We start from the raw sequence: 14,635 nt of genomic DNA on the forward strand, positions 1-14,635 counted from the left end.
ATGCTCTCTTCTCTCATCCCCTCCTTTTCCTCTCCTAATACACAGATCTATCTATCTATCTATAGATATAGATAGATATATTTTAACATGGCCATCTATTTTTCAATCTGAAGACAGAAAAATTCTATGTTAAGTAGGATGAATGTTGCTTAATGTAGCACTCAGGGCTTGGCACACAATAGTTGGTCAGTAAATACTGGCTAGATGATGGATGGCCCCCATTTTATGGATGATGAATGCAGTAATTTATATTGTAGGTATTAATCTGTATTAGTTAGGTTTCCAGAAAAACCAACACCTACAGGATACATAACAATAAATATTACTGGTTCTATTAATCAATTGAGGCCTATGAATCAATATGACTTACGAATGTAGCATAATATCATCTATTGAATTTAACAATATCAACTAAATTTACAGTATTGCTGGAACAAAATTTAAACCTTGTTCTACACATGCCAGCATATATATGTATGTGATGATACCATCCTAAATTGTACAGCATTCTTGAGAACCCCCGAGGGTTTATTCAGGTGTTTGTTGATTAATTTTTAATAGTTATTTACAATGCACTGTGCCTTGGTGCCGTGAACTCTGTTGGAATTTTGTGTTGCAAATAGCTTATTGGTTACTTCAGTTTTACTTAGTGTTTCTATTTAATGACTTAAAGTCATACCAGTTTTAACCCTAGGCTAAGGTCACTGTGGACAGAGTAGTTGCTGGAGGCCTTTGTCAGAGGCACTGGAGTGGAGGAGAGCCTATGCAGTTGATGGTTTTGGCTTTCCTTGTATCATTTACTCTGGTCCTGGTGTTAAATGCTTGTGATGTTAACAGCATTTGTGCTTCTGCTTCACTCCTCTTCTATCAATGTGACCCTATGTCCAAAAGGTTGAGACAATTATAATGGCCTTGATATGCATTTCCACATATTGTTAGAATTTCCTTTCCAAAACGTATCATTCATTTCTTTCTTGGAGTTACAAACTGAATTCCTCTCACCTGGAAACACGAAAGTACCACCTACATTGGGTTTTGACCTGTTTTGAAAAAAAAAAATCAAAGAAACACAGTGGAAATTCTCCAATTCTTCTATTGCTACAATATCTTCAAATGTCAGCAAGGCAGCCAACAGAACACTTCCTGAGCCTAATGATGTCAAATGGTAGGAGCTTCATTACTAAAGAGACGGTGATATTTCTTTCTTTAATAATATACTAAATAGAAATAGCACTTTGCTAGCCCATATACCAGTGTGCAGGATGCTCCCAAATTTATTATGGAAGCCAATAAAAAATTACTAGAGTGAAAAAATAAAAATGAAATAGTAAGAGAAGATGTGGGGAGAAAAGTGCATTCTTTTTATTTTTTATTTTTTTAATTTTATTTATTTATTTATTTTTATTGTGAAAATACTGTACAGAGGGGTTACAATTACATGGGCAAAATAATGAGTACATTTCTTATCAAGCATTGTAGCCTCCTCCTTTGTTTCCCCTTCCCATCCCTTCCCATCCTCCCCCTCGCCCCCCCCTCACCTCCACACCCCGCCCCCCACCAAAGATGTAAAGTTCGTTTTCAACATAACGACTTGTACATCTCATTGTTGCAATGGGTCCACCTGTATCCCTATTTAAACGATTTGCTTTTCCCCTTCCCCTCCACAAATTATACGGACATCAAATACAATGAAAGCAGGGGTTATACTGTGGGGGAGGGACATACAAAGCAACAAAGAAATCATCTTATAAATGTGTTAGAAACAATCGCATGAAAGAAAAAAAAACATTTGAATACATATCTTAGGGTTCATTTCCCTAACATCACCTTATCTGACCTTTTCTGCTTGACTCAGACATATACTAGATATTGCAAATAAGGGAAACCATGGGACCTATGTTTCTTTGGGCCTGGCTTACTTTACTTAATATAATTTTTTCCAAGCCTTTCCATTTCCTAACAAATGGGGCAATGCCATTCTTTCTGATGGAGGCATAGAATTCCATTGTGTATAGACACCACATTTTCTTGATCCATTCATCTACTGAGGGGCATCTGGGTTGGTTCCATATCTTAGCTATAGTAAATAATGTTGCAATAAACATAGTCGTGCTGGTAGCTTTAGTGTGGTCTTGTTTGTGATCATTTGGGTAAATGCCCAAAAGTAGGATTGCTGGGTCATAGGGGAGCTCTATGTGGAGTCTTTTGAGGAACCTCCATACTACTTTCCAAAGTGGTTGGACAAGTTTACACTCCCACCAACAATGCAGTAAGATTCCCTTCTGTCCACATCCCCTCCAACATCTGTTGTTATTAGAGTTCTTGATTTTAGCCATTCTAACTGGGGTGAGGTAGTATCTCCATGTTGTTTTGATTTGCATTTCTTTTATGGCTAGGGAGGTTGAGCATTTCTTCATGTGTCTATTGGCCATCCTTCTTCCCTCTTCAGAGAAGTTTCTCTTTAACTCTTTAGCCCACTTATTTATTGGGCAGTTGTTTCTTTGAAGATTTGTTGTTGGAGGATTTAATTTTTTGAGTTCTAAGTATATTTTAGATATGAGACCCTTGTCTGTTGTATGGCTAGTGAAGATCTTCTCCCAATTTGGTGGGTTTTCTATTGATCTTGTTAGCTATGTCCTTGCTCTGAAATTTCATGCAATCCCATTTATCCAACCTTTCTTTGATTTGTTGTGTTTCTGGGTCTCTATTAAGAAAATTTCGGCTTGTGCCAAGGAGACCTAGGGTTTCTCCTATTCCATCCTGTAATGGAAAGCTGCATTCTTGACTATGCGTAGAGAGAGAATGTGGAGAAAGAAAAGAGAAGGGGAGGAGGAAAAGAGAAAAGAATTTAAAAATCAAGTACAATGCAGAGGTAGTGAATGGAAAGAAATTAAGGGAAAAAGAAATATAAAAGAATATAAAGTGGGTTAAATTAAATGAGGGAAGGGGAAAAGAATGTTGAAGGAGAAAAGGAAAGTAAGAAATGAACATGAGAAAGAGAGGAGGAGGAACATTAGGAAAGATAATCTTCTTAGAGACAGGAAACTTCTCAGGCCATGGGCCAAATCCAGCCAACTGTTCAGAGGAGTGGTTACAGTTACCTGAGCGAGGAAATGAGTACATTTCTTATCAATCATTGTTGCCTCCTCCTTTGTTTTTCCCCTACCATCCCTTCTCTTCCACCTCCACAACTACACTCCTCCCCCACCCCACCTAAATTGTAAAGTTAGTTTTTGACTAGCGTCTTGTACATCTCATTGTTGCAATGGGTCCACCTGTATCCCCGTTTAAACAATTTGTTTTTTCCTTTCTCCTCCCCAGATTACACCAACATCAAATACAGTGAAAACAGGGGTTATACTTATACCGTAGGGGAGGGACATACAAAGCAAAAAATAATCATGTGGTACCTTATAATTACATTAGAAGCAATAGCAAGAAAGAAAAAAACCACTTGTAGAAATAAAGTTTTACTGGAATGCAATGAGGTTCACTGATTGTTGCTACAATTGCAGAATTAAGTAATTGTGATGAGATAGTATAGCATATAAGCTTAAAATGGTATCCAACTCTCATGAGGTTTGTGGGCGAATTCAGTGGTTCTCCAACTGTTACTATACATCCAAAATACCTCGAATGGCTGTTAAACTGCAGATGGGACCACACTCCTAGACTTCCTGATTAAGGACCTCCTAGTCAGGAACTCAAGGGAGCAAATGGAACTTTCCTCCTCCATTCGCCCCCCAGTGGTTAGAGCTGAACCAGGGCCTCCTGTGCATTCAGAGCTATAGCCTAGTCTTGGAATTTTATTATTTTTTTAAATAAGTTTAGAAGTGATGCTGATGTTGTTCATCCACAGACCACACACGGGAGCTGTTTTTTAATATTGTGTAATACTATTAATGCTCTGAACAAATAAAGATCTTGTTATAATCTTGGTTTCATTCTTTCATTAATGAAAAAATAAATCTGATCTTGTTTAAGGCTTAGTTAATTGGTGGTTCTTTATAATTGTCCTGCAAACAATAACAGCACAAACAGCAGTGGACTGTTCGAAGTTTGCTTGCCATCCACTTCACCCCACTTTCCAGCTATGTTGGAGTCTTCTGAATTTGACCTCCATTAATTTGGCGGTAGCTTTTGCATAATGTTGTCCTGGATAGGAGATCCTAGAGACTAATGGTAAAAGGTCTTTATCCTTTAACCTTGAGATCCGTGTTAAATCTTTTGTACGTGTTTCATACAGTCATGGTGTTCATCTATTTGTTTGTGTATATCTGTGCTCTCGCTAGAAACATGGTTCTCCCATTGTAACCTGTGCTTTGCATTCTCTATGCCTATGTCTAGAAGAGAAGTTTCTTTTTTTTTTTTTCCTGTATCTTTGCATTTGAGAAGATAAAACACCTTCAGCATAGAGTAAATTCATGTGAAAACGAGCAACTTTGAAACACATGATAGCTTGACCCTTCCATGGCTCTGGTGGATTACATCCTTCATACATAACCACAATGGGTAGAAGATGGAAAAATCCATTTGTTTTCCCAAGAGAGCCATGGTAAAGCTTATCTCGATGTAATTGTTAGTTCTAGAAGATTTTCAGAGTTTGTGAAAGGTTGATGCATATGAGAACGTAGATTGTGAGTGTCAGAGAAGGATGGATGTTGTAAGTGTATATCACTGGTCTAGCATAATACATGGGATTCAGAAGATGCTCCTAAATTGGTGTTGTTGCTGCAGCAAGCCTTCTCATCTTGATGAATGCACAACCTTTGCAAGATGGAGCTTCCCAAGCAAATCATGCAGAATGCACACGCTGCAAGGCACTGTGGAAACCAAAATTGGTGCACACTTGAACGATTCCTCATTGGCACAATCCTATTATAAGTTACAAATCTGTTATCAAAAACTTATGCAAAGTATCCACATTTGTACTTTCAAGCACCCAAGGAACTCATTTTTAAAGAAACCCTGTGATTAAATTTTCTTTTAAAAATACGGTTTTCAAGAGGCAGTGTCCTAATAATTTAACACAGTGAATTGAATCCCTTTTGTACAACTACTTAAAGCTAATAAAAAATTAATAATTTTTAAGTCAGTTTTTCTTCTACCAGTACCACATCAAAGAATATTGTGGGTTGAAATTCCTTCGGATTCTCCCTTCATGTAATTTACAATTTGCATTCAATGCCAGGAAAGACAAAATCGGAGACTAACCATCAACTTCTCCCGGCTATTCTTATCATTACATTTTCTTCCCTTTCTTCCTCCTTCTCTTCATGTGACAGTATAGATTTTCTTGAGTTCCTATTGCTTTTAGCTCTGCTTTGGCATCCACATTGTCAGACAAATAAGTGGTACAGGCCAGAGAGGTCACTTGGTTCTCTGATCCTGTTGTCATCTACTTCCCATTCATTGGCTCCACTGTGGGTGTCTGAGAGGGAGAAAGGACAAGTCTGTTTGCACATCCATCTCCTGAGTGAGGGATGTCAGCTGGGATCTGTGTAAGAGGGTAGATAACAGCTGAAGTAGAACTTCCACTTCCTTCCCAGACTTTTAAAGGTCCTCCCTTCATGAGGTGCACCGTGGCAGAAGTTTGCTATTGAGGGATGGTGTGAAAAACTAGCAGGCAATTTGACTGTTCCTCTCTTGTTTTTTTCAGGGAAACTGCCCTACCAGGAAACTATAGATGGGAATTGTTGGTTCACTGCAGTTTTTACTTGGGTTTGGTGTAAAGAGAGGCATCAGTTTTTCTGGTGTCAGAAATAAGGGCTGGGGCTGGGAAGGTGGCTCAGTGGTAGAGCGCTCGCCTTGCATGCTTAAGGCCCTGGGTTCGATTCCTCAGCACCACATAAGCAGGGAAAAAAAGCCGGAAGTGGCGCTGTGGTAGAGTGGCTCAAGTGGTAGAGTGCTAGACTTGAGCTGAAGAGCTAAGGGACAGCACCCAGGCCCAGAGTTCAGGCCCCATGACTGGACCTCCCCCCCCCAAAAAAAAAAAAACAGAAATAAGGGCTGCTTAGAAGGTCCTAGTGAATAGTTTTGTGGGCTTAAGCTTTTTCCTAACTCTACTGAGTTTTCAAAACTTGAATTCATACAGGTATTAATTTTTATTTTCCCATGGCTTCTACAAGAATTTGCCACGTACTAATGGCAGGATTTTTTATTACTTTACAGTACTGGAACCTAATCTTACTGGGATGAAGATCAAACATTAGAAGGGCCCTTGTATCTTTTAGACTGTAGGGAGTCGGATCTGTTTTCTTGCCCTTTCTTCCTAGCCTCTACAGGTTGCCTGCATTGCTTGGCTTTTGGCTCATCAACCTCCACCCCTCCTATCTTTAAGGATGACAAGGTTGCTTTTTCTACAACCTCCCTTTTTGTTCTCTTTCCTTCTGACCAAATTTCCTGTGGCCTTCTCTCCTTTTATTTCTGGCTTTCTTTCTTTACACAGGCCTCTATTTAAGTTATTTAGGTGGATTTTCTATTTATTATTTTTCCTCTATATTGATTTGTCTTAGTGCAGAGCATTGTTGCACTTAACATTATTTAAAACCTTTCTTCTTTTCCTTTAAATGGAAAAGTAGACCTGTATTGACAGATTCATGAGGAAATCAAAGTTTGGCTTATTAGTCTTCAGATGGAAATTTCCTTCTGTTCCTCCACTTACTTGAAAGTTCTCTGTATACATGTCCAAATGGAACTAAGTTAATTGAAAGGATAGAGGGGTTGGGACATTAAGGGAGAATGATAAAAGGTGTGACAGTGATCAAGATAAATTGTTCTTATCTAACTGACATGTTGAAGCCGGGAGCTGGTGGCTCACGCCTGTCATCCTAGTTACTCCGGAGGCTGAGATCTGAGGATCACAGTTCAAAGCCAGCCTGGGCAGGAAAGTCCACCAGACTCTTATCTCCAATAAACCACCAGAAAACCGGAAGTGGTGCTATGGCTCAAATGGTAGAGTGCTAGCCTTGAGCCGAAAAGCTGAGGGACAGAGCCCAAGCCCGAGTTCAAGCCCCACGACCAAAAACAAAACAAAACAAAACAAAACAAAAACTGACATGTTGAATTAAAACCCCTTTGTATAACTTAAGGATACTTAAGAATAATAAAAAAATAAAATAAAAAGACTACATTATCTGCATGTTTTCCCAAAGGGAGGAATCTGATGTTTTAGTATCAAACTTAATCCTGAAAAGCTTTCCATCTCACAGTTTGTCATCATCAATTATATAAAGCAAGTGTTAAAAATGATGAATCCCTTACCATTGTAATGCTTGTTTCCTATGAATAATTTTGGGGAAACCTACAAACTTACTACTGTTAGTATGGTAGGGGGAAAACGTTGTACATGTAATTAACATTTTAAATCTTAAAAGGATTAAAATTTTCTATACTTAGCCAAAAATCTGGGAAGCAAGTAATATATTTCCTACTATCTGAAGAAATGCCTGGATTTGAACTCACTTTGATTACAAAAGCAGACATGTACATTATAAAGAGAAATTAGCATACATTCAAAACATACATTCAAAAACATCATTAAAAATGTTGTATTGCTGCTCAGGATTTTAGAACATGTGTATTTGTGTATATGATGCGTCTATGTATATTTCCAAAGGTTAGGACTGCTCTGTTGGTTGGTTGATTGGTTTTTGAGATAAATATCTGTGATGTAGCCAAGGCTGGCCCTGGATTTGTGATCCGCCTGCCCAGCTTTTCTAAATTCTAAAGTCACAGGTACTATGGTTTGTAGTAGAGTTTGAAGTTTGGTACTGATGAAAACAGCTTGGTACTAGTACAAGAACAGTCCTGAGGACCAATGGAATAGAATTGAAGATCCAGAAATGAACCCACAGACCAATAGCCATATAATCTTCAATAAGGGAGCTTATTGTCTGGGACAAGCAGAAGAGGTAAAAACTATGAACATATGACCATCTAACTTGATGCTAAGAGAAATGAACCCCAAGATAGAGACACAAGAGGTTTTATCTTTGTTGCTGTTCTTTTTAATGCACTATGTGAATCTTTGTTCTTTGTATGTTCTTTCCCCATGGTATGATCCTTGTCACTGTATTTGATTCTGGTGTCCTGCATCTTGTATAGACGTTTTTCTAATTTGGGGAAGAAAGACAGCTTCTTCAGTAAATGGTGCTGGCAAAATTGGTTAAACACCTGTAGAAAACTAAAGCTAGATCCCCATATATCACACTGCACCAGAATCAACTCCAAATAGATCAAAGACCTCAAAGTCAAAGCAGACACCCTGAAAACATTACAGAAAGGAATAGGAGAAACTCTAGGGTTCCTTGGCACAGGCCGAAATTTTCTTAATAAAGACCCAGAAACACAACAAATCAAAGAAAGTTTGGACAAATGGAATTGCATGAAACTGCAGAGCTTCTGTATGGCAAAGTGGCGCTGTGGCTCAAGAGGTAGAGCGCTCACCTTGAGCTGAAAAGTGCAGGGACAGTGCCCAGGCCCAAAGTTCAAGCCCTACTACCGACAAAAAAAAAAAAAAAAAAAAAAAAAGAATAAGTAGGCTAAAGACTTAAAGAGAGACTTCTCTGAAGAGGAAATAAGAGTGGCCAATAGACACATGAAGAAATGCTCAACTACTCTGGCCATAAAAGAAATGCAAATCAATAGAACATTGAGATTCTACCTCACCCCAGTTAGAATGGCTAAAATCAAGAACTCTAATAACAACAGATGCTGGAGGGGATGTGGCCAAAAGGGTACCCTACTGCATTGTTGGTGGGAATGTAAACTTGTTCAACCACTTTGGAAAGCAGTGTGGAGATTCCTCAAATGACTCCACATAGAGCTTCCCTATGACCCAGAAATCCTACTTGTAGGCATTTACCCAAATGATCACAAACAAGGCCATACTAAGGCTACAAGCATAACTATGTTTACTGCAGCATTATTTACCATAGCTAAGATATGGAACCAACCCAGATGCTTCTCAGTAGATGAATGCATTGAGAAAATGTGGTGTGTGTGTATGTGTGTGTGTGTGTGTGTGTGTGTGTGTGTGAATGTGAATTCTATGCCTCCATCAGAAAGAATGACACCACCCCATTTGTTAGGAAATGGAAAGACTTGGAAATATATATTAAGTGAAGTAAGCCAGACAAAGAAATATAGCTCCCATGGTTTTCCTTATCTGCAATAACTAGTATATGTCTAGGACAGGAGAAGAGGTAAAACCTATGTACATATGACCATCTAATGAACCCCAAGATAGAGACACAAGAGGTTTCATCTTTGTTGCTGTTCTTTTTAATGCACTATGTGAATTTTTGTTCTTTGTATGTTCTTTCCCCATGGTACAATCCTTGTCACTGTATTTGATTCTGGTGTCCTGCATCTTGTAGATACATTTTTCTAATTTGGGGAAGAGGAGGGAAATAACAAAATTCTGAAATAAGGATACAGGATGACCAATTGTAACAATGAGATGTACAAGACAGTATGTTGAAATGAACTTTACAACTTTGCAGGGCAGGGGGAGGGGAGGAAGGAAGCGGTGGGAGAGAGGAGAGGAGAGGAAGTTGGGGAGGTGGGGAGAAAAGGGATGGTAAGGGAAAAATAAAGGAGGTGGTAACAATGCTGGATAGGAAATGGACTCATTACCTTGCTCTTGTAATTGTAACCCCTCTGTACAGTATCTTTACAATAAAAAATATATGTTAAGAAAAAATAAAACACAGGTACAAAATTCCATACCCCTCATCTTGTTTTAAAATTGTTTTTTTCTAGTTTATTCTCCTTAAGGATGTGTGTCTCCACACAAGTTGACATTTTTAATGGCTGCCATGGTGTTTTCTTCATTGGAACACATGACAACTTATTTTTTTAAATGTTCTTTTTCAAGTTTTTATTAGCATAAATTAATTGTACAAAGGGGCTGCATTGTGATATTTGCAATTCACATATAATGTACTTTGATCAAATTCATACCACCTATGTTCCTCTTTCTTAACCACTCTCTTATCTTCTCCCTTCTTTTGAATAACTTTTCAGTGGGTTTCATTATGCCATTTTCATGCATGTTCATAATAGACTTCCGTAATACACTTGCTACTACCTGTATCACCTGCTTTTTTTCCCCTTCTACCTGCTTGTTCCCCTCCCCCACCCACTTCCCTTTTGACAATCATATCATATCATTACTATGATTTTAGGTTCTACCAATCATTTTTTTTGGGGGGGGGGGTCCAGTCGTGGGCCTGAATTCTGGGCCTGGGTGCTGTCTTTCAGCTCTTCAGCTCAAGGCTAGCGCTCTACCACTTGAGCCACAGCACCACTTCTGGCTTTTTTTTTTTGCTTATGTCGTGCTGAGGAATCGAACCCAGGGCCACATGCATGTAAGACAAGCACTCTACCACTGAGCTATCTTCCCAGCCCAATACCAAACATTTTTGAAACATCCTTTAGATATTTCTTGATAATAAATCTCTGGAAAAAGGAATTCACAGGCAAGAGGCATTTTAAAATGTTTTACTTCATTCTAGCAAATCTATAAGAATCAAGTTGAATCAAGCACCCTTTGGGTCTACTCCTACCCCATGGGAAATGTTAGTTGGAGAAGTGGGGCTAGTTTGAAGGCTTTTGTCTTTTCCAAAAGATAATTTCACAAAATGGAATTATTGCTACATTTCTTTCACTCCCTAGGCAAGTATTCCATAATGATGTAATTATTATTATTATTTTTTTTTTTTGCCAGTCATGGTGCCTGAACTTTGGACCTGGGCACTGTCCCTCAGCTCTTCAGCTCAAGGCTAGTGCTCTGCCACTTGAGCCACAACACCACTTCCAGCTTTTTCTGCTTATGTGGTGCTGAGGAATCGAACCCAGGGCCTCATACATTCAAGACAAGCACTCTACCACTGAGCCACCTTCCCAGCCCCAATGATGTAATTATTATTATTATTTTAATTTCAGGTTACCTTGCACCTCGGAATCTTCCTAGCACTGGATTCTTCCCATTCTTGCAAACACTGCTTTGTGACACAGACTCTAAATGCAAAGACACACCCTACAGGCCGCTGGATCTGCTTCGGAGAAAAGGGGTTAATGAGGCACTATTTAAAGACAGGTAAGAGACTCTTCTCACGTGTACTGGGTTTTGCTGAGGGATGAAGTCTACTTTCCTTATGACCACCACTATAACTATGCTGTAAAAAGTCACAACTGTAATCGCTGTGTACACACGTGTGATGGTATAAACACGAATGAACAAGGCGAGTACAAGTTGAAATCACTAAGATTCTGTGAGATGGTCTTTTGCTTGAATTGGTCAAATTTTGCTTTTTAAGACAGACAAGTGGCCAAGGCAATTCTTCTTCTGCACTGTCACACCATGTTGATGACCCATTGCTCTGAGACTCAGTCACCAGCATGACATCAGTATCAGAGATGCCATGTCCACAAAGACTGAGGTGTTTATATTACTCTATTTTACCCTTCTAGATACAGTAAAAATCAAGTAGTGCAAACAGGAAATTTGAAGGGTCTCAAAATTCAAGGTAATAAAGTTGAAAAAATGGATAATTAGACAATAGACATTTAATGGGGTTAATGTGTGTTCTGTTTTATGGTGTGAGAAGCGGCTGAAAAATGAAGATAGGGAATTCAGATCATTTACAACCTGACCATTTACAACCTCAATATTTCTTCCTGGAATTCTAAATGTAAAATCATTCCCATGAGCCTACCTGTCCACAGAACTGAGAAGAATATTGTAATTTTGATTCAACTGTGAGATAACTCTGTTAGAGAGTTTTATTTTAAAACATCTCTCAAGAAAAGGTTGTGTTCATGCATAACCAGAGATATTTGGTTTCCAAATCTGAATATTAAATTTCTTGGGCTATAGCACAACTTTGCCTTTCACATCATTTAGGATGACTTTGCTCACCAAGTACTATGGGTGATATTTTAAAGGAGATCACCTGTTTAGCATGAAATATAAACATGTCAAGAACTGTCATAGGAAACACCTTGGGATACATAAATGTTGAGTTGCTAATTCACACTGGGTTTGTTGTCTTAATAAGCAACTCTGATGTTCATTTATTCACTTATTAACTTATTCAAGAAATAAAGACTCCTATACTTGTAAGTACCAAGCAACATTCCTCATACTGTGATACAGAAATGAAAAACAAAGTCTCTCTCTTCTGTTACTTGCATTCTGTTGCAAGGAAGGAAGCAGGAAAGTGAATAACCAAATAATTAGCATAATAACATGATCATAAGCATACTTGTGAGAAGATAAAGTAGTTTAAGAGGTAGAAGTTGAAAGATAGGTATTTAATAGAGTGGCAAGGGAAGATCTCTGACCAACAAAGATGAGTAGTAGTGTGTGAATATCTGGAGAAGAATGCTGCAGGTGGAGAATTGAGGTGAGGAAATCTTGAACACTGAGAGCAGAAAGTCAGCTACTATGACTGAAACACAATGAAAGATGGTAAAAGTGCCTGGGCCATGTTGAAAAGGATTATAGGAGGTAGAGCATACAGAATCAACCATTAAAGGAAAAGTAAAGGATTTGTATTTTGAGAAACTATTAGGAAGTTTTAAGCAAGCTATGACATATGGTTACTAGGTGCTTATGTATGCTTACATACAATGAGTACTACTGTGCATTTCTGTATGGAGACCAAAGCAATCTTTAGAGACTTTGTCCACTATTGTACAATGGTGTAATGGTGAGATAAAGGGAAGAATGGCATTGCCTGGTGATCCAGACCTGTTGGTCTGTGTCCCTACGTGAGTGCTAGATTAACCATGATTTATGCCAGTGTTCTATCAGGTGAAAAAAATATTAAACCAATAATAGCCAGGACAAAAGAATAATCTCCAGAGGATAGCTAAACGACAGAGAAACAGAGAGAGACAGATAGACAGACAGAGAGAGAGAGAGAGAGAGAAAGAGAGAGAGAGAGGTTCAGCAGTGGTAACAAGAAAAATGTTATGAAGAGGTTTACTTGGAACTGACATTTTTTAAAATTTTATTTTCTTGTAAAGGTGCTATATAGAGAGGTTACAGTTACATCAGTAAGGTAATGAGTACACTTCTTGTCAGGCATTGATACTTCCTCCTTTGTTGGAACAGACATTTTGTGAACCAGACATTCAAAGAGATAAAGAAAATATTAATTTATATAATTTACAATTTGGATTCCATTTGGGGCTTTCTTCTTTATATATTCCCTCCATGCCCTGTCTCTGCCACTATTTCACCAAGGAAGGCTTCACTAGAAGGAAATTGTTAACATATCTGAGAATTATGCAAATCTACTCCCCTGAAAGGTGTAGTTTTTCTATATGATATATATAGAACAAAACAGAGTTGGGCAAACTGATAGATGGCTATGCATGCTTTTCTTAGCTACATTGTAACCTATCGGTGGTTTGTCTAGCTTGGGGTATATATTGCTGCATATTCAATAATTTTCTGAACTACTAATTGGAGCTTAATTTAGAAAATTATATACAATAATAAAATCATATTAATGATATCTCCCACATGCTATTAAGTTTTGTGCTTTATATAACTGTGCAATGGAACTGGCACATGATTACTGGGTAAACTATGCTACTAATTTGCTATGTTTTGGTGAAGGAAGATTCAACAACATAGCCTTACTGAGAGAGAAAAGTCTTCCTTTTCTGTTTTGCCAGTCAGGAAACAAAACACCACCTTTGGTCTCATCAAAAGAGCCTTCCATGTTTCCCTTACTAGGATGCTTTTCTGAATGAAATGCTCATATAGCAGTTACTACTTGCTGGCCAGTTGCCAAGTGTTTTGATGTGAGTTTGTTTTTGCCACCAACCTTCTGTTATTAAATTCATACTTCACTAGGCATTACTTTCAGAATAAGGGACTTAAAAAAAGTCCAACCCTGAACTCAACATCAACTCTAACTAGCTGTCTGAAAAAAAAACAAAAAGAAATGATAACATTTACAGTTTTCTTGCTCTTCTGCTCAATGGATGGTCTGACATCACAAAGTTAGCCTCATCCTCCCTCCCTTGGAATGCCTCTCAGAATATATCAGACTGTAGGGGCCTCTACCTGTGCCATTGCTCACACAGTTGGCAAAGAACAGAGATCATCCCCTGGAGCTCAGAGGGTCATTATAGAGAGGAGTGATTCTGCATTCCTACAGATCCTGGGGGCGAGGGATGGTCTCAGTGGATTTGTTTCCTGTTGACAGTTACTCATGACCCATGGTTTCTAAATTCATACCTCTTCTACCATTGGATTCCTCCTACAGACCTATAAATAAAAGCTCATCCAATTTTTTTCATGAACAATTTAAAAGTGCCAAAGATATTTTGTTAATATTGAAACATTATAGATTACTTTAGAAATGGACTTAAAGCTAATATTGGAAATACAAACCAAGTGGATATGGAATCACTTCATTTGAATGTAAGGCTGTCTTGTTCTAAATGAGACTAGCATTAGTGCAAAAAAAAGGAGAAAGGTTAAAATTCTCATAGCCAAGACCACCTGGGAGATTGTTTTAACTGCCTTGTAAGCCAAATTATTCAGTCATTTATTAAGAATACATAGAGCGCATACAATGTACACGCATGGAGACTATTGCGATGTGAG

At 38.3% G+C, this 14,635-nt stretch overlaps 1 protein-coding gene across 2 annotated transcripts in view; it reads left to right on the top strand.

The window, feature by feature from the left end:
• Positions 1 to 14,635, top strand: part of Abca12 (ATP binding cassette subfamily A member 12) — a 179,343-nt gene that overhangs the window by 44,399 nt on the left and 120,309 nt on the right. For both annotated transcript variants that reach the window (XM_070027397.1, XM_070027486.1), the window contains exon 3: positions 10,951 to 11,104. In XM_070027397.1, the coding sequence (XP_069883498.1) occupies positions 10,951 to 11,104 (154 nt within the window). The remainder of the gene's footprint in view (positions 1 to 10,950; positions 11,105 to 14,635) is intronic.

This window comes from Dipodomys merriami, unplaced genomic scaffold, assembly GCF_024711535.1.
Source record: "Dipodomys merriami isolate MVZ:Mamm:240054 unplaced genomic scaffold, mDipMer1.0.p SCAF_1, whole genome shotgun sequence".
Classification (NCBI taxonomy): Eukaryota; Metazoa; Chordata; class Mammalia; order Rodentia; family Heteromyidae; genus Dipodomys; species Dipodomys merriami.